Below are 16,751 nucleotides of genomic sequence, written 5' to 3'. Positions count from 1 at the left end.
GTTTGCTCCGTAAATCATATTGTACATCTAATTATAATACACAGGCATTCTCACCGCTCAATTCCACCAAATCAAGTTACAAGCGTCACATAGGAACCACCTTCCACGGATCCGCCACGAATTCAAGGGCTGTTTCTCTAAGATGCCAGGGGTTAATATACACTTGTAGCCCAATCCTGCGCGAGTACAGGTTGAACACTCTCATGATCAGGTACAGATCTCGTGGAGCCGTCGTCGAGTCATTTGGACAGGCTTTGTCTCGCATAAGCCTGTACTGATTGCTGCTCATGAAGAACGGAGTGTTGCAGGGCCCTGGCGTGGTCTTGACTTCGATGTGATAATTCACCACTGGTGTTGACATTGACGTCGCGCCGGACCCAAGCCCAAGCCAGGCGGGGTGTCGGAATGTCGTGTTTTCTCGAAGTAACTCCATCAGCCGCGAACAGTTGCCTTCGTACATTATATCCGAGATTTCACGGCCGTGCCAGGGTGGTTCATCTGCGTATTCCGGGAGGACGTTCACGTAGCGACGAATTGAACTCTGCCAATTCTCGATGCTGAAATTTGTGACTCCACAGGTTTTGAGGAACTCAAACACCTAATTCAGTCCAACGTCAGCTACCGTTCAGATATGAGGATACTTCCCAAGATTTACATATAGTTCTCCCGCCGCGCCCACCCGGGCATTTTCTTCAAATCTGCTGCTCCCCGTGTCGCCAAATGTGCGGTAGAACGCTGCGTGGTCAACTGGTGGTTCGGCAAGTTCATCTAGAGCTTCCTCGATCTCATTCAGCGATAGCGATCCTCTTCTCGTTTGAGAAGCTCGCCCGGCACGCCTTGCTTGGCGGATCACTCCCCGCAAGAGCTCTTTGTACTGTTGATCCCGCGCCACCTCTTCCCAGATTGTGTGATGGGAACCAGTTGACTGAACGTGGACAGGAGAAGGAATACTGCTCTCAACTCGGGAATATGGTGCTGTGCTCCTTTCATCCACCCGGGTCACGACCACGTCGTGGTGGTCGTGGTCAGAGGATGCATCCGTTGACGATGCAGGGGTCGGCATACTGCTGCTGTGAGGTTCCGTATCATCCACAGCTGGAAATGGCACTGCCTGTAGTGATGACGCAGGTTTTTCGAACCAGGGATACTCCGGCAGGTCCTCATCCTTCATTATGGTTTCCAAATCTTTCTTGTCATCGTTCAAGATACGATAGACGACCTTGACTGCTCGTTCATCATCGATGCAAAGTACATTGGCAAGCTCTTGAGGAAGCTCGGTGTGGAAGCAAGAATACAGACCATCGTAGTCGCTTGGGACATAGATCGTCAACTTCCCGTCAGGGAAGCAGATGTCGACTACCGCTCGATCACTCCGAACAGTGACTGAGTCATACTCTTCCGGTAGCACAAGTTCTGTCCACATCTCTTCGCAGACGAATACTTCTGCAGCCAATAGCAACTCGTGCATCGTCGTTTTCCGGTTGTAATATTCCGAACTCTTGTAATGGTTGGCACAGCTGATCAACGGTTAGGAAACCTTTTCTTCACGACAAGGGATTGAAACTCACCATGACAATGCGTATGCACGGTCTCTGATATAGCCCTCAAGGGCTTTATTGGCAGTTGAATTTTCCACCGACGTTTTGGACTTTACTAGGCGCGAGAGGAAACGATCCTCCAAATCCAGCAGTCTAAAAAAGGGATACAACGAAGTCATTTCTTCGTGACCAAAGTCCAGGATCATTGCTTCATTGTCAAACAGCTTGCCATATCTCTGATGGTCATTGATGATGAAAGCTTGATCCACGGAGAGTAGTGTCAAACCGTCTGGGCCACGGACTGGTAGAAAGGAAAATTTCTCCAGGGTTCTCAGCTGATCCTCTTTGACCTTGACCTCAGGATCTGAGGCCAACAATTTTCCAATAGTAAGTATGATACGCTTGACCTCGTCAAAGTCTGGGAAAGTCTTCTTCGCTGTTCTTCCAAGCTCCTGTAGAAGAACGTTGATGTTCATAGTCCTGACTTTCAGCTTATCGACGAAGAATTTCTTGAGTTGAGGGTAAACATGGTCCAGTGGCAGACACCCGGAGATGTCGATAGTACAGTTCCACAAGCATTCTGAAGATTTCTGCCACTTTTGACCGACATATATCAGAGCGGTACCATTGAACTCTTGCCTAGGACTGCTGTTAGAGGAATTCGATTCCTTTTTGTGGGACGACCGTACCTAATGGCCTCGATCACGGGCGGTGAGTTTGCCATTACATCAAGAGCTGCATAAACTTTTGGTGCCTTACTCTCGATTAGACCTGTTCCAGCTGTTACTTCCGTTGATAACATCTTCAGTTCGTCGATCAAGTCGTTATAGCTAACATCCCGCAAAGTCAAAATGGTTTTGAAGAAAGTGGAAGCAGATTGACTAGATCCGTACAACGGACTCAATACTTGCTTCGCCCGGAGAAAGCTTGGACCTTCCCAGACACAATCAGTTGACCTGTACCAGGCTTCCTCGTCTGTGTTCGAGCGGATCAACGGTCGCGATGTAAATGCTTGCTAGTCCGAGTCAGTATACGTCTCTGCACTAATGAAAGTGACATACCTGTACAGCTTTGGAGTCTCCGACTGCCGTTGTTTGAGCAATACCGCTGTAGATTGTCTCACACGTTTGCATCAAGGGGCCCTTTTTTACTTCAGATAATAAGGACATGGCTCTTAAGTAAAAGTTAGTATTAGCTTCACAGATCACCCCAAATTCTTTCAAGAAGAACCAAGAGTCGGATTGTAGGGGGTCATAATCTCCAGGCAGCTTTAGAAATGGGAGGAGATTCGTGAGATTTGGGTCTCGGCTCCTATCAATCAATTCATGCGTTGGTAGAATAGTGTCGCAAAGACGTTGTGTAGAGCCATTCAGACATGGTACCTGAGCATTCTTTAGGTCGTTTTTGATTCTGGGTGCATCAACACGATAATCGGGCCAATGAGCTTTTAGATTTGCGACAAAGCTGTCGGGATTATCTCGAGCAATCAGCTCCATCACTGGATGGAGCTTCCATCCAGATGGCACCTCGTGTGCCAGATCAGGGAAGTATTTGACACCCCATCTCCGAAGGTAGGATCTCCAGTCTGAACCATGGCGGATATGAATAGAAACTTGGGATTCGAGGTATTCTTGACGAAGAATCCCGTAGCAACACTTACGCAAATCATCCTGCGGAGTTGCAGCAAGTAGTTTCTCTGCGTGATAGTTATCTTCTGAGGGAAAGAATAAGAAAGGTCCTAGAGCTAGTCTGAGACCATCGTTCACGAGTCGCGGACAATTCTGACCCTGCGCTGAAAGGAACGGTCGCTTTCCAAACCAAAAGAGGATTTCGAGATCCGATGTGAACGTGAACACCGTTCCGGTTCTTTTCCCTGACTGGTGTGCCTCAAGGATCCTCGCTACTACTGCATCAGAAGGACACGAGGAAATTCCGAGACTCGTGTAGAAGCTCGCACGTTCTCCAACTGCAGCGGCTGTCTCGTGAAGCTTCTGAAATCCAAGACCATCAGGTACCTTGATCGATACCGAGTCTTCCTCGACAAGATATGGTAGATATACAGTATCCACGTACAGGGAAGACGGTGAAACCCAGCGATTGTCGTCCAATGGGATGATTTCTAACCGCTCGACATCCTTCTTGGTGTCTTTTTCCCTTAAGAGCCGTTGTATGAGAGCAGCGAAGGCCGTGTGCCACGAGTCATCCAAAGGTATGTGATGTATCGGTACTTCGGCACTTTGTGAGAGACCAAGCTTTATTCTCTCCAAAATTCGCCAGGTGCCGATTTCCCCCACCCAAAATTCTTTCAGGATGCTTACATCGCTTGAATGATAACGGTCCGATAAGTAGATATCTTCCTTCGTGTCCGCCACGATTGGCTCTTTGTCGTGGATGAACCAGTCGGGAAGTATTGCCATGTGGCCAATCACGTGAAGCTTATTCCGTCGTGACCGTAAAACGGGTGTGTGACTTCGCAAGAACTCGAGCAGTATATCCATTCGCAAATTCCCCCAAAAGTCTGGCATTTGTTTTGGGGGGAGATAGCGCATCCATTTATACTCCAGAGGGTCGCCAGAGGTTACAACTGTCTTCACCAAACCGCAAAACGCCGAAGAGACACCATTTAGCAATGCGTTATTCCAATCCGTATCAGGAACACTCTCACGATTAGCCGTAAGGATGAAGTTTGCGTTTAGAAGAAACTAGATTAGTTAGCTTCGCACTGGGAAAGGTGCCAAAGAAACGTACAGGGAGCTGTATAATGCGCTCTACTGGAAGATAAGCGAAGACATGCTGCCCGTCGGCGGGAATGACAGGCAGGCCTTTTGCATCGACCTCAAATGCGACCGTCACATCGCTTTGAGAGCTTGAACGGTTTGTGTCAGAGGGGAGATTGTTGACTTTACTTTGAAACAGCCTGAGGCATGTTTTCGCTGACGTATGGGGCCCAAAACTCCCGGTCACGGTAGTGTTGATGTGTATTTCATCAGAGTTCAAATTGCCATCTTTCTCGAAAGTGATTTGATCTGACCGTCCGGCAACGCCATCCACGACGACGACTAACTTCCTCAGCTTACGTAAAGCAAACATGATTGTTCTGGGGAGTTTTTCAAACTCAGACACGAGACGTGTAGCGAAGGTGGTGCGCCGGTCATAGTACCTCAGTGTCAACCTCGTCCCGACATTCAAAGGCAGAAAAGACGTAACATCAGTCCACACTGGAGTGATCATTCCCACGCCTTCTTCGCCTTGACTGTGCTCAAACCTGAAAGACCAGAGCCCAGATTGGATGTGGACGTAGTCAGCAATGCCAAATACCGATTTGAAACCCAGGCCTTTCTCCCCGGTAGTATCGGCTTTGTTAGCTTTGGAGCTTTTACCAGTATCGCAAATAGATTCGACATTCTCGAGTGTGAATCCCAGCTCGTTAGACTCGATAATCAACTCAAAGGGCTTGATTCGAAACGTCATGGAGGGTTCGATATCATTTGCGTAAGAGGAGTCGTCTCCATTTTGGAGCAATTCATAAATAAGCCTGAATCTGGACGAGTAGAGCTGTTCGGCGACGCTGCTGCTTTTAGCTACCAGTCTTTTGAACAGAAGGAAGAAACTGACGTTCTAGTGTATCGGGCGTACAAGGCCCTGTGCTGGGCAGCTCTTCGACGGTAATCTTCTTGAAAATTCGAATCGGTCTTGCGAATTTGGCTTTCATCGTAGTCGTCGATGATACCCCGATCTCTGCGGATTCTGTTGATCTCATCTCTGGCCGCACCGACATTGAGGGGGCGTCCATCTTTGTCGAAGCCTGGTTTTGGCATCTTTTCTGTGGCAAAGTAGTAAAGACGGAGTGTGCACCGAGTTCAGAAAGACTCGAAGGCACGATTGATATACTGAACACGTCACGCTGAAATTCCATGTCAGTAAACACCAATCACTCACCCTCGCTATCTGCACGAGTTCGCTGGTCGTACACGCCATTGTTTGAGATAAGCGATGTAGTTGCACTCGGCCTGATGTGGCGTCTCGCTAGCATAACCAAGAGCTGGGCAGGTTTCTTTGCAATATAATGTATGTCGGGACGAAGCGAGTTTGGGGGCCACAGAGATTCTAAATTTACAGGTTACATATAAAATATGTTCTTTTGCAAGCTAGTGCTGCAACGAAATCGCTCAGAATACGCAGAGGAAACGTTCTGCGCCTCAGGGGTCGAAACAGTGGGTGTTACATTGCCGTAGCCCCTGATGATACCCCACACAACGTATTTGAACGATGCTATCATCACGCATGAGGATGAAAATTCGCATCGAGTGCCTAAGGACAGAGAGTCGAGGTTTAGGATGGTATGGAGGTACTGCATTAAAAAACCCTGCTCGAGGAGCATGGAATTTGCTACAGAAGTTTGAGGAGTGTTCAACTTCAGCAGCTCTTGGGAGGTGAAGAGTTCCTGCCTTCCTACCTGCGGGGATGGCAAGTCTTCGGCAAGAACTACCGAGATGTTCAGGCGGAAGCAATGGCGACTGCTCCCGGAAGCGCCGAATCTTTACTAAGAGGTACCTGCAGTTGTTAGCTGCGATGACCCCTAAAAATAAGCGTCAAGGGGTGCCAAGGGCGCCTACGGAGCCTAGGGAGCCCCCAAACAAGCTAATATGTACAGTAGCTACCTGTAAGAGGACATGGCGGCCGCAGCCCCTTTCACAAGGGTTTGTTCAACAGAGATGTACTCTGAACATCAGGAAAACTCTCAGACCTCTCGGTCGACTTTCTGGCACCCCAAAAGAGCGCAATTCGCAACCACAATACACGTGGCCGGAAAAGCGAGCAGAACTTCCGCAACTGACATTCCCTGTAGTAGAAAGTCTCACATGAACTTGTTCATTAGATTAACTAGAACTCAATGGGTTTTTTGCGTGATCAGCGTGACTAAGGCAACTCCCTACCGAGGCCAGGGAGGGAGTCTAACATGGCCGAGGGGGGCTCCCTTCGCCTAAATGCCTCGACAATCGGGAAAGATCTACTCGTATGTACTCCGTACTCCGTACTCCGTATATCCTTACGAGTAGTCACCACTCACGTTAAGTGGCATCCGGTCGCGAGATGCCGCACTCTCGAAACTGCACTGGACCTTGGAGGGGTCAAAATTCGCTACTGAGTATAGTGGTATTGGTCAGAAGTACCGTCTATCTATGTACCTTTGTACAGGTAGAGTTTCCTGGGATTCTCGACTCGATTCTTTCTCCTCTGCTTCTTTCCCTTTCCCTTTCCCTTTTCCTTTTCTTCCGCTCCTTCTTTCCCCTCTGCTCCTTCCGCAAGTTCACGATGGTCCCCTTGAACACCTCTCCATCTTGATAATTGTCTTGGAACAATCCTCTCTTGTTGGGTTATCAAAGCCGCTGGATCAAGGTCAAGTCTGGACCACCATGGCTCTGTGACTCTCTTAAAAGAGATGCAGATCCGCCAGAGTGGGTGGTGTGTTGTCGGTGGTGTACACGTAATGTTTGCGTGCGTACAGCTCTGGACAAGTTCTGCTGACCTTGTAGAATTCGACTGTCTTCTCGCCCGTTCGCTTGTAGCAGCCGGTGACACCCCAATTTCTCCAGCCGCCATCGCCGTGGAGGGTGAAGCTAGACATTATAGAAGGTTAGCCTCACACACTAAGTCATGACAAGTTTCTCATCGAAACGGTGTAACTGGGTTGACTGCAAATGCATAAAGGATCTTGCTTACGTTCCATGACCATCGAAAAGATGGATTTCGTATCCCTTGGTCAATTTTCTTCCTCCATAGTCGACGTTGAGCTCAAAGTGCTCATGGTAGGGATTTCCATACAAGCACGCCTGACTCTTTTGGTCGTGGAAGATGAGTATGTTCTTCTCAGGCAGCAGATTCGACAGATTCGACAGCGTGTCTTGGACGAACTGCTCCTCCCTGTTGGTTCTCTCTGCCCAAATGCCCTTGTCCGTTCCGCGAACCATAAGAGTGCCCAAGTGGGAGATATCCGATCCATCGAAGTCTTTGGTTGCTTGTTCGCTGTCACTGAAGCCGAGGGGGTTGGAGTTGGTCATGTTGACCAGCGCACCGTGTTGTTGTTCAAGCGGTGCTGCAAGGCCAGAGGCCACCAGAAGCATCGTCACAGCTAGGACGAAAGTCGTTTTAGGAATGAACATGTTGAGAGAGGAATGTGTGTTTGCTTCGTTTGATACAGAAGAAGATGTGATGACAAGAGAAGAATTGTTATTGCATTGAACTCAAGGGGAAAACGCCAGTCTTATATACACAGATCCGTTCTGCAAAAACTCTCATTGTCGCATGACCGCAGATCACAAGGATTTTGTCCATTATATGGTTCAGCCTTGAGGCCTTTGGTCTCCTAGAGTACAAAGTCAAAACGAAGCCAGTGTTGACTGGGTCCTCCAACCAGATCGCACACCCTCTAGATACCAGAACTTGACGGAGTCCATGAGTCGGAAGATAGCAACTGACTAAAGTCCGGCATCATCACGCGCTCGCATGAATGTATCTCGCTAGTAGATCTGTCCTTGCACCAATAACCTCCCACCAAGGCATCATAATTTATGTGGCATGAAAGACTCCGGAATGAAGTTGTGGTTGGCCAATCACAGCCCAGACTTCCCAAACAGGAATGCTCCATTCTCGAGGACCTCATTTCTCATCCACGCACACCCTAGGCACCCGATTCGAAAACGGCGCAAGGCAAGGACTCAGAACAAGACTCCGGAGCTGTGTCGAATGCGATGGCGAAATCTTGTCATACACATATGCATTTCTGTCGCTGCTGCGGTCCACCCCACCATAAATAAATCCGTGATCAATCCACCAAAGTTTGCTAGCGTCTCCACCTCACCACGGATACCGCAGTTCACGGCAGCACTTACCATGACGTACTGACCTAGTCTTTGTAGATGATATCTCTAAAGTTCAAGCCTTGGTACTGTGGTAGGAAAGGTACCACGGGCGGCGGTGATAGAGCCAATGGCGACAGTTGGCTCTCATTGAAAACCTCTGGACCACACGGCATGTTGTCCGCTCCCACTAGTACTTTCCCCTCCGTAGTCTTACCCACATTGTCCCATCTTGATACAAACTCTGCATCTGAATCAAGAGCAGCATCCCAATCTGTAGGCTTGATTTTGTTGTATGTGTCAGGACACCCAACCTGTGGAGTTTTCAAGATGCACTTTCTCGCATCGATTGCCAGGGATTCGAGTTCTTCCACCAGGATCTTATCATCGGTGTCCTCGGGAAACTTAATAGCCTTCAAATCACGGGGACTGAATTGTTGATCTCTTTCTTGTCTGGCCAGAATCTTTGCTCTCTCCCAGGTAGCGGTCGTAGTGGCCGTGGTGGCCTGGTCTCGATTGGCTTTTTTGATCGTCGACTTCGACTCTTGCACCATGTGGTCGACCGTATTGGCCACTTGACGTACCCGCTTCTCCAGCATTACTAGCCGCCTCTTGCGTGAAACTCGCTGCTGCTCCAGTCGGAACTGCGCAAATGCCGCGTCCGTAATCTCCTGGGCATATCCGTCGCTATATCCGCATGCCTTGAACGCAGATAGCGTCGTGGTTCTGGCTAAACCCCACTGGGACATTAGAACTTGTGGGTCCATTTCCGGTGACACTTTGGCAAGGAGATTGAGGTTCGTCAGAATTAGCTTGAAAGCAAGCTTTGCGGCCGAGTTTCGAATCTGCAGGTTCCGTGATCAGCATTTGGCCTGTAAAGGATACGGGAGGCGGGGACTTCTAAGAGATAGGGATACATAGTTGATTTCGGCATCGCCCTCGGCGATGCTCGCTGGAGTGGTCATATCTCTCTGGTCTCCGAGTTGCTCAGTATCTTGGCATTGTTCCAGGATCGTAGTCTGACGCTCTGTAGGTGTATTGACTTTCGAATTTGCGTTGCAAAGGTCAACAAATCCTGGCTGGCCCGGAAAGCTTTGTGATCTGAGCTGTCCCAGTCATCAAGGTTTTCCGACTGCATAGCGGTTTAAGTAGTACGGTGAAACGGAGTTGATCCCGGAGGACATCGTGAAGGTCTTACATCGCAACAAGATGGTGGGTGGTGTCCTTAACGTGAGAAACATATCACAGAGAGGGGTTGTACAAATTTTCAGGAAGCTGCCACCTGTCCCATTGATATATTGAATTGCAAAGTTCCCAGTCACCGAGGGGTCACCACTTTACTGCGAACTGTCTCAGATCTGGCGCTATGTGAGCAGCCAACAGTAGTAACACACAAGGAAGACATGTGAATAGACAAGGATAAGTTGGAAGACCAAATCGATAGTCACTTCTACCAGAGTGGGATAATCAATCATTTCTGGGCCAAAGTGTATGAGATCATTTGAGAGCCGACCAAGTGTTTACACAGACGGACAGTTGGTCTAGATTTCCTTATGGGAACCATTCCTTCCATCATGGCAAGCGTGGGAAACAGGACCTGGGGAGCTATCACGTTGTTCTGCCAGCTCGGTTCATGGGACCCCAGTTTTCTCTCGGGTTGGTCTGATATCGAACCAACTTGGAACGTTGTTTGTCCTTGCCCAGTTCTTCGTCAAACACAATCTTTAGTTTGCTTGGATCGAAGGTCTCCGTCGATGCTGGACCAGGACTTTCGGGGTTCTCCTTTGGAATCTCGGCGTTATCTCCATTTCCATTGACCTGTGGATCATCTTGATTGGAATCTGCCCCTTCCGCCCTCTCATGATCCAATTCCCAGAGCATGCTTTGTAGGGCGGCCCTCAAGTCTTGCCTGTTTTCACTCCGTCGGATTTGGGACAACCCATCTTCTTTCAGCTTCGTCACGATATTTCCTTCTGTACCTCTTAGTCTGGCGAGGATGTTCCAGCCAGGAGTTCCCTTTTTCACTGCACCCTCCTTAATGGGGTACTTGGTCCGCATGAACTCACGGACAATCTCCCACAGGACGGTGAATGGCGCATTGGTCTTGATGCTACCGGCTTTACAATGTGATCTCGACACACGATAACCCAGACTGAGAATGGCGCTCCGCATCATTTCTTCTGATGGGGTCGTGCAATGGAGTATTTTGGCGAGAAGGGTTGGCATGACAAAGAATGGTGACGCATCAATAGCTGACGGCGAAAGGCGAGGAATTATCTTGGGATCAATGGGGCCGTGGGCCTTTGCTGGTACCGTGGACGGCGTTGTGCTAAGGTCTTCCTCGAGAGCAAGAGTGAGCATTCCTTTCATTCGATCGGTAGTGCCATAGACCGCGGTGTCCATGCTTGGCAGTTTATCCAGCATTCGCTGAACAAAATGTGAATTGTGTATCGGCCCAGCCCACATGGGGCCAACAAGGTGTGTTTTGAAACCACAGTGCTCACAGCTGGGAGCAGATGTCGGTGCTTGGGCAAATATGTATTTGTAAAAGACGTCACCATTTTTGGCGGTCTGTGACTGATTACGCAACAATGGTTGAGTGGTCCAAGAGCCACAGCCATGACCGCAGCCGTACACAATCATGGTGGAGCCAGGAAGAAGTTTGACTTCGTTGGGCTTTTTGTGGACACGGATGAATAATCTCGCGTAGTAGTCGATGTAAAGCGACAAGAGTGGCTCGATGGCGAGCCCGTATTTTGCGGCAGCCAGCGCAACTGCGTGAATGATCAATCTCAAACCCCCTTCGTGGGCATGTGGGCCCTTGACAGGAATACCACCGTACATGGCGTAAGTCTTCTCTGGATACCCTGTTGACGCGAAGATGGCAGCATCGGTGCAGGTCACGCACAAAAGACCTCCATCTTGGAGTGCTTGGAGGCTGGAGTCGAAGAAAGGGGCTGCTGTGCCGTAGGGGTCGAGATCAATGACATCAAACCGATGAACATAGCCCTCTGGTGCCTTTGAATGCTCGTTGCCAACCTTGCTGTACATGAAGGCTCGAGCATCGCCAAGGTTGGCATGGATCTTGCCCTTGAGCCCGTTGTGCTCGACATTCAGGTTGATGGCTTTGACGGCTTCTGGGGAGAGGTCGTTAGCAACGACTTTGGTTGCAAATGGAATTTCCTGGGCGTATCGCAAGGCTCGAAGTCCTGTTGCTGAGAGAGCGTCGAGGATTGTGAACTGGGTCTGTTTCGGAGTTGGCTGCTGAGGGGTTTCAGATGTAGGTTCGCTGACGTCAAGAGCGGCAGAGGGTGCGTCGCGTAAGGCTGGGGCCGAGACTGGCGCTGTTTGGACAATTTCGAGATTTCCATCCTGGGGGTTTTCATCCAACTGAGCTACAGGGAGATCGTCCTCGTCTTGGAAGTCATCTGTCGTTCTGGGTCGCTTGGCTGGGCTTTTCGGGAGTGCGTCTTCGTTGGGGGTTTCAGATTCCTTAACCTTGCGCTTCAAGTTATTTGCAGTGTCCTGGACCGAAACTGCCGTGCTATCCTTGAGAGGCTTGCTGAGAACGTTTTGTTTTCTCTTGTCTTTGGACTTGGAATATTTTTTGCTGATTCGCGCCGACTTTTCAATGACGGCACCTTCACCATGAACAGTAATGGCGAGAACGCTCAGGTCTCGGTTGAATTGCTGAATGGGATTGTAGAAGACAGCCTGATTGCCTTCGTCATTGTTCTTGACTTGATTACCAGCAGGGGGTTGATGTTCGGTGTCTGCTCCATATGGAGCTAAGATAGAGGCCAACCCCTCACGGACGGCCCTATACTTGGTCCCATTCAAGACGACAACTTGAGACGTCCCGTTGGAGGTCATTTTGCGTAATGTGGAGTGGAATAACCTTCTCCCTATGCAGATGGTGTCGAGTTGAAAGGCGCGGCCGCGCAGAGTCAACGATCCAACATAAGAAAAGAAAGGGCGGACAAGACGCAACCCGTTGACGACCTTCATACACGACTCCAAAAGCGATACTCTGACTGACTACGCAACGCAATAGGCTCGACCATGCAGAGTTGTCGTCGCTTTGGAAAATGTGGTGAAGGGTGTTGAAAAGTTCCTGTCGTTAAATTATCTGCCAAGAGGAGGTGAAGCGTCGACCAGGGGCCACCCTCTTTCGGGATTAGGGTGATGCTGCCCTATGCTCCTCTGAAGCCAGCTATGGCCATGGTGAGTCTCACCAGGCGGCCTCCAAGATAAATTACAACCCGCCATTTTAAGTAGACACTAGAGCATAGCACTAGTGGAGCGAACCCGACATCCTCTCTACTAACATCTAATTGCATGACACCCACCACTTCTGCACTTCACTGTCAACAACTCGCTAGAAGAGTACTGTGAAGAAGTCCCAGCTGCAGCAGATATACGAGCGTCAAGGTCATTTGGGCATTGGTAAGTGACGCGTCAACCATGTTCAAGAGCTTCAAACATGGTCCGCGAGTGGCAGATGTCAAAAGCTGCACTGCGATGGAAATCGAAAGCGCTTTCGACGGCAGCGGTTGTTTTGCAGTGAAGTCGCGTTTATATTGGATGAGTGCTCGTTCTCCTGCTACAAAATCGGACATCCATGCCTGTTAGTGACATCCTAGCCTCCAGACTTGGGACAACTCTTGGTAAAGGGTTGATTCTCAAAGGTTGTGTTGTGAAGCCACGGGCACATGCTTTCTTGACGCATTCAGTGACTACTAAAGATCTCCGCCCACTAGGAGACTGTCTTTCTCTCTTTCTCTTTTTCTGACTCTCTGTTTCTCCCTCTCAAATTCTTCTCTTCTCTCTCACTCAAGATCTGTCTCCCTCCCTCTCTCTCAAGATCTCTCTCACTCTCTATCTCCCTCCCTCACAAGATCTCTCGCCAGAGTCATTACACCAACACTACCTAGTGAGCAGCATCCCCAGTTCTTTACCCTAAGAAGATGTTCTGATCTTGACTTCAGAGTCACCTCTGCTTCAGGATCGTATTCACTCTTGCACAAAGTCTCCAGGTCGTGTTTGGAAGACACATATAATCCCCCACCCGGTCACCATGAGCTCTGAACAAGATGTCTCACAAAAAGAAGATTCCTCCGAATGTTTGAGATCTCGGATATTAGGCTGTCTCGATGGAATACATGGTGCAGGGTCGTTCGCAACATCCGACCACAACGCCGAGCACGTTCACCCTGGTCTAGTCGTCAAAAATGTCGGTCTTATCAGACTTCCCTTATCTCCTGAAGATGCGAAGGCTCTCATTCGGGTGAGCCGGCAGGCCCCTGCTGGCGAGGGAGGAGAAACCCTGGTTGACGAGACTGTGACCAAAACTTGGGAGATCGACGCCGAAGAGTTGTCGTTCGAAAATGAAGACTGGACTAACTGGCTTGATCGTGTTCTTGAATATGTCTCCGAGGATCTAGGTATCCCTGATGATGCTGGCCGCATACAAGCTGAGCTTGACAAGTTACTGGTCTACGAGGAGAGTGCCTTCTTCAAACATCATAAAGAGTACGTCGGAGTCAGAGGTTTACATCTTGCACAGTTACTGACAGCTGCAGTACGGAGAAGACCAATAACGCGTTTGGAACACTGGTCATCTGCTTGCCCTCTGAACATGTTGGCGGCGGAGTTCGCTTGATTCATGGAGATGAAGAAAGAGTTCTCGAATCAGACAAGTGGTCGTCTTACGGTGTCTCTTATTTGGCTTGGTAACGTTGCCCGCCATCCAATATGTTCTAATACTAATTGGTTTTGAAGGTACAATGATGTATCTCATGAGGTAGGGGCAACATATTGGCTAGGCATTGTGTCACAGCTCACGATGACAGGTGTTGCCGATTCAGTCCGGATATCGGTGCGTTTTGACTTACAACCTCATCAACACTGTCATTGAGTGCCATCCTTCGGCTTCCGCACGAGGCATTGAACAATCTAAAATCGAGAGAATGCTTGTCGATTGGCACGCAATGCAAGACAAGGAACCTTTCATGTGTTACGCGCTTCAGCACAGATACCTGAGTGACAATCTCCAACTGGACAGCCTGAAAGGTGACGACCACTACCGCTGTTCTCAGCTTGACAGAGCTTGTCAGTCAAATGGTCGCTTCTGTATTTTCCTATCCAGGTTGGAGCTGACCGACAGTGTAATCGACGACGGGTCCGACAAACAAGCGGTGGAAGGGGACGGGCTCCGTTTAAACGGTGTTTTCACTCTGCAAGGTCTCAAACTTCAAGATTCTTTCTTGATATCGCACTCCCACCTTGCCCAGAGAAATTTATATGAGGCCCGTGATTGCGATGATGTCCAGAGACGCACATATGAGACCTATGATCACACTTCCGAGGACTTGGTCAATTCTGCTGAAATCCAACAAGTTTACCATGATGTTGTACGTGATTTCCTAATTTGGAAAATCCATGCTTACAATCTATACAGGTCGCTGTTATTGTTTCTCGGGACCACATGACGGAATTCCTCCTTACAGATCATGATTCTCCTGGGGGTTACTCCTTCTTCCTCAAACGACTTTTCGCTGGCCTCACAGACCAGAACGGTGATGAATGTCAACTGTTCCGCGAAATGATCATCCAGACGTGCCAAAACCACATTAAAATGTGCTCTAAAACAGGCACTTCAAGATGGTATGGGTGGGATCATTTCCTGCGCCTAACAGCAATTGCGTGTTTGCGTATCGAGAATCCTGTGGCAGCTAAAGCAGCCTTCCAGGCTATGGAAACCATCTTCCACACATCTACCTTCCAGGACCTCGGCGGGCTAGGTTTCGAGAAAACCAGAGAACTGTAAGTTCGAATGTGAATTATGCCCTGAGCTCAACTAAATGACGAAAATAGTGCCACAGAAGCTTTTTCTTGCATTCCGTCACTGCACCTAGTTGGTCGTGGGATGCGAGCATTCCGATTTGGTATAGCCAGCGCTGTTCAACCCGACGCTATCGAAACATCAGAAGACGCTGTCTGCCAATGGGCAGTGGGTATCATCTGCAAGGCCCTAGATTCGATTAGAGTGGTCTCGTCTAAGGATGCAAGAGCTGTGGTTCAGATCATGGTTACCTATAAAGACGAAAGAGTCTGTAAAAGGTACCTAATCCAACCGGGATACTCTTCTCCTTACTAGAACACTGGCTAAGTTATACTCATCTAGCATGGCCGCTTTTGTAGATCGCTTTTTGAAGAAGGTGGTCTTCGCAAACACCCTCGTAGCGGAAGTCCTTTGGTACGCCAGACAAGCACAGAAACCAGACTTTGTTGTCGAATATCTCCTCCCACCAATTTTGAATAGGGCCGCCTCCTTTTTCCGGTTGGAACGATTTTCGATTTGGTCGAGTAACCGGTTCCCCAGTGAAAGGGATCCCTTTTCTCTGCTGCCAAAAAAAGACGAGAGTGGCAGAATAGGCGCCTCTGTTGTTGCGTCACTGTACCGTCAACTTGCGAGCCACGATTTAGACAAGGCAGGACAGCTCCTTGAAAAGATCGGGAATGACACTACAAGCATTTACCAAGGCAACCTTGACGACTTTATTATCCCACTCCTCGTCGAAATGATCGACATCACCGAGCATCAACCATATGAAGCTTCTCTGTTCTACGCCAAAGCCATCTCTACCTATACCGAGAGGATGGTTAAGAAGGAGCCTCCAAAACCACAAAATTGGTCCCTGTGGGAAGATTTCAAAATATGTATTCGGCCAGAATGCCCTCATTGCGATGTACGGTCTCCTGTACGACATTTTCTATCAGATCCAAACCAAAAGGACAAGGCTTTCGCTATTCCTGAGGATCAGTGTTACGACTTCAAACTCCACCTTCCGAATTACTACAAGATAAGCAAGTGGAGAAGCGGAAAGGATTACGGAATCAGGGTAACTAAGACACTCGGGAGGTGGGAAGAAAAACACAAGAAATGGCAAAGCAAAGCTGACCATGTCCAATCGGCTCTTCGGTCGCTGCCTGAGACACCACTACGCAAATGCCTTGGAGACGACAAGTATCAGAGCTTGATGGACCTACAGATTGTCAAAATTCCAACTAAAGATATTATCAAGTATTCGCCAAACTCTGCTTAGGCAAAGGCTGCAGGGGAGAGGGAGGGAAAAGGGGAGGACCTTTGATCATGAGCTACAAGACGACTATGCAGCTTTCCGCAACTGTGATATGGTACTGGTGGAAGGGGATAGGGCTCGTCTTACGGCAGGTGGCACTAGCTTACCAAAATGCTAGGCAGATGCACCGACCCAACGTTTAGTTAGCTGAATTCTCTCTCATCTCCCAAAAAAACAAAAGTTGAGTTTAGAATACTGAGCCAGTGCTT

General features: G+C 49.0%; 5 protein-coding genes across 5 annotated transcripts; 1 reads left to right on the top strand and 4 right to left on the bottom strand.

Annotated features, from left to right (window-relative positions):
• Positions 1-8: 8 nt before the first annotated feature.
• On the bottom strand, positions 9-5,597 carry PV10_07006 (uncharacterized protein). Its single transcript, XM_016371862.1, has 7 exons — positions 5,154-5,597; positions 4,287-5,106; positions 2,600-4,240; positions 2,228-2,553; positions 1,569-2,177; positions 656-1,517; positions 9-598 (listed from the first exon to the last, which is right to left on the bottom strand). The coding sequence occupies exons 1-7, from the start codon at positions 5,354-5,356 to the stop codon at positions 86-88; spliced, it is 4,974 nt and encodes a 1,657-aa protein (XP_016221194.1). The 5' UTR covers positions 5,357-5,597; the 3' UTR covers positions 9-85.
• Positions 5,598-6,731: 1,134 nt separating this feature from the next.
• PV10_07005 (uncharacterized protein) lies at positions 6,732-7,702 on the bottom strand (the record flags this gene model as incomplete). Its single annotated transcript, XM_016371861.1, has 2 exons — positions 6,732-7,159; positions 7,263-7,702. 2 exons carry the CDS (start codon positions 7,700-7,702, stop codon positions 6,973-6,975), a joined length of 627 nt encoding a protein of 208 aa, XP_016221193.1. The 3' UTR covers positions 6,732-6,972.
• A 743-nt stretch (positions 7,703-8,445) lies between these two features.
• PV10_07004 (uncharacterized protein) lies at positions 8,446-9,536 on the bottom strand (the record flags this gene model as incomplete). The annotated part of the gene is made up of 3 exons (XM_016371860.1): positions 8,446-9,243; positions 9,316-9,369; positions 9,423-9,536. The coding sequence occupies 3 exons, from the start codon at positions 9,534-9,536 to the stop codon at positions 8,446-8,448; spliced, it is 966 nt and encodes a 321-aa protein (XP_016221192.1).
• A 309-nt stretch (positions 9,537-9,845) lies between these two features.
• On the bottom strand, positions 9,846-12,271 carry PV10_07003 (N2,N2-dimethylguanosine tRNA methyltransferase; the record flags this gene model as incomplete). The annotated part of the gene is made up of 1 exon (XM_016371859.1): positions 9,846-12,271. One exon carries the CDS (start codon positions 12,269-12,271, stop codon positions 10,007-10,009), a length of 2,265 nt encoding a protein of 754 aa, XP_016221191.1. The 3' UTR covers positions 9,846-10,006.
• Positions 12,272-13,475: 1,204 nt separating this feature from the next.
• Positions 13,476-16,506, top strand: PV10_07002 (uncharacterized protein; the record flags this gene model as incomplete). Its single annotated transcript, XM_016371858.1, has 7 exons — positions 13,476-13,930; positions 13,981-14,130; positions 14,180-14,201; positions 14,251-14,811; positions 14,859-15,223; positions 15,275-15,520; positions 15,585-16,506. The coding sequence occupies 7 exons, from the start codon at positions 13,476-13,478 to the stop codon at positions 16,504-16,506; spliced, it is 2,721 nt and encodes a 906-aa protein (XP_016221190.1).
• Positions 16,507-16,751: the final 245 nt, after the last annotated feature.

The sequence above is a fragment of the Exophiala mesophila genome, assembly GCF_000836275.1.
Source record: "Exophiala mesophila strain CBS 40295 unplaced genomic scaffold supercont1.5, whole genome shotgun sequence".
Classification (NCBI taxonomy): domain Eukaryota; kingdom Fungi; phylum Ascomycota; class Eurotiomycetes; order Chaetothyriales; family Herpotrichiellaceae; genus Exophiala; species Exophiala mesophila.
Note: the sequence above shows the minus strand (reverse complement) of the source record. Positions and strands in the feature narration are given on the sequence as shown.

Coding starts and splice junctions, on each gene's coding strand:
- PV10_07006 (XM_016371862.1), bottom strand. CDS start 5,356: ATGCCAAAACCAGGCTTCGACAAAGATGGACGCCCCCTCAATGTCGGT. Junction 2,554..2,599: donor GAGACTCCAAAGCTGTACAG/GTATGTCACTTT, acceptor GACTCGGACTAG/CAAGCATTTACATCGCGACC. Junction 1,518..1,568: donor CGTGCATACGCATTGTCATG/GTGAGTTTCAAT, acceptor ACCGTTGATCAG/CTGTGCCAACCATTACAAGA.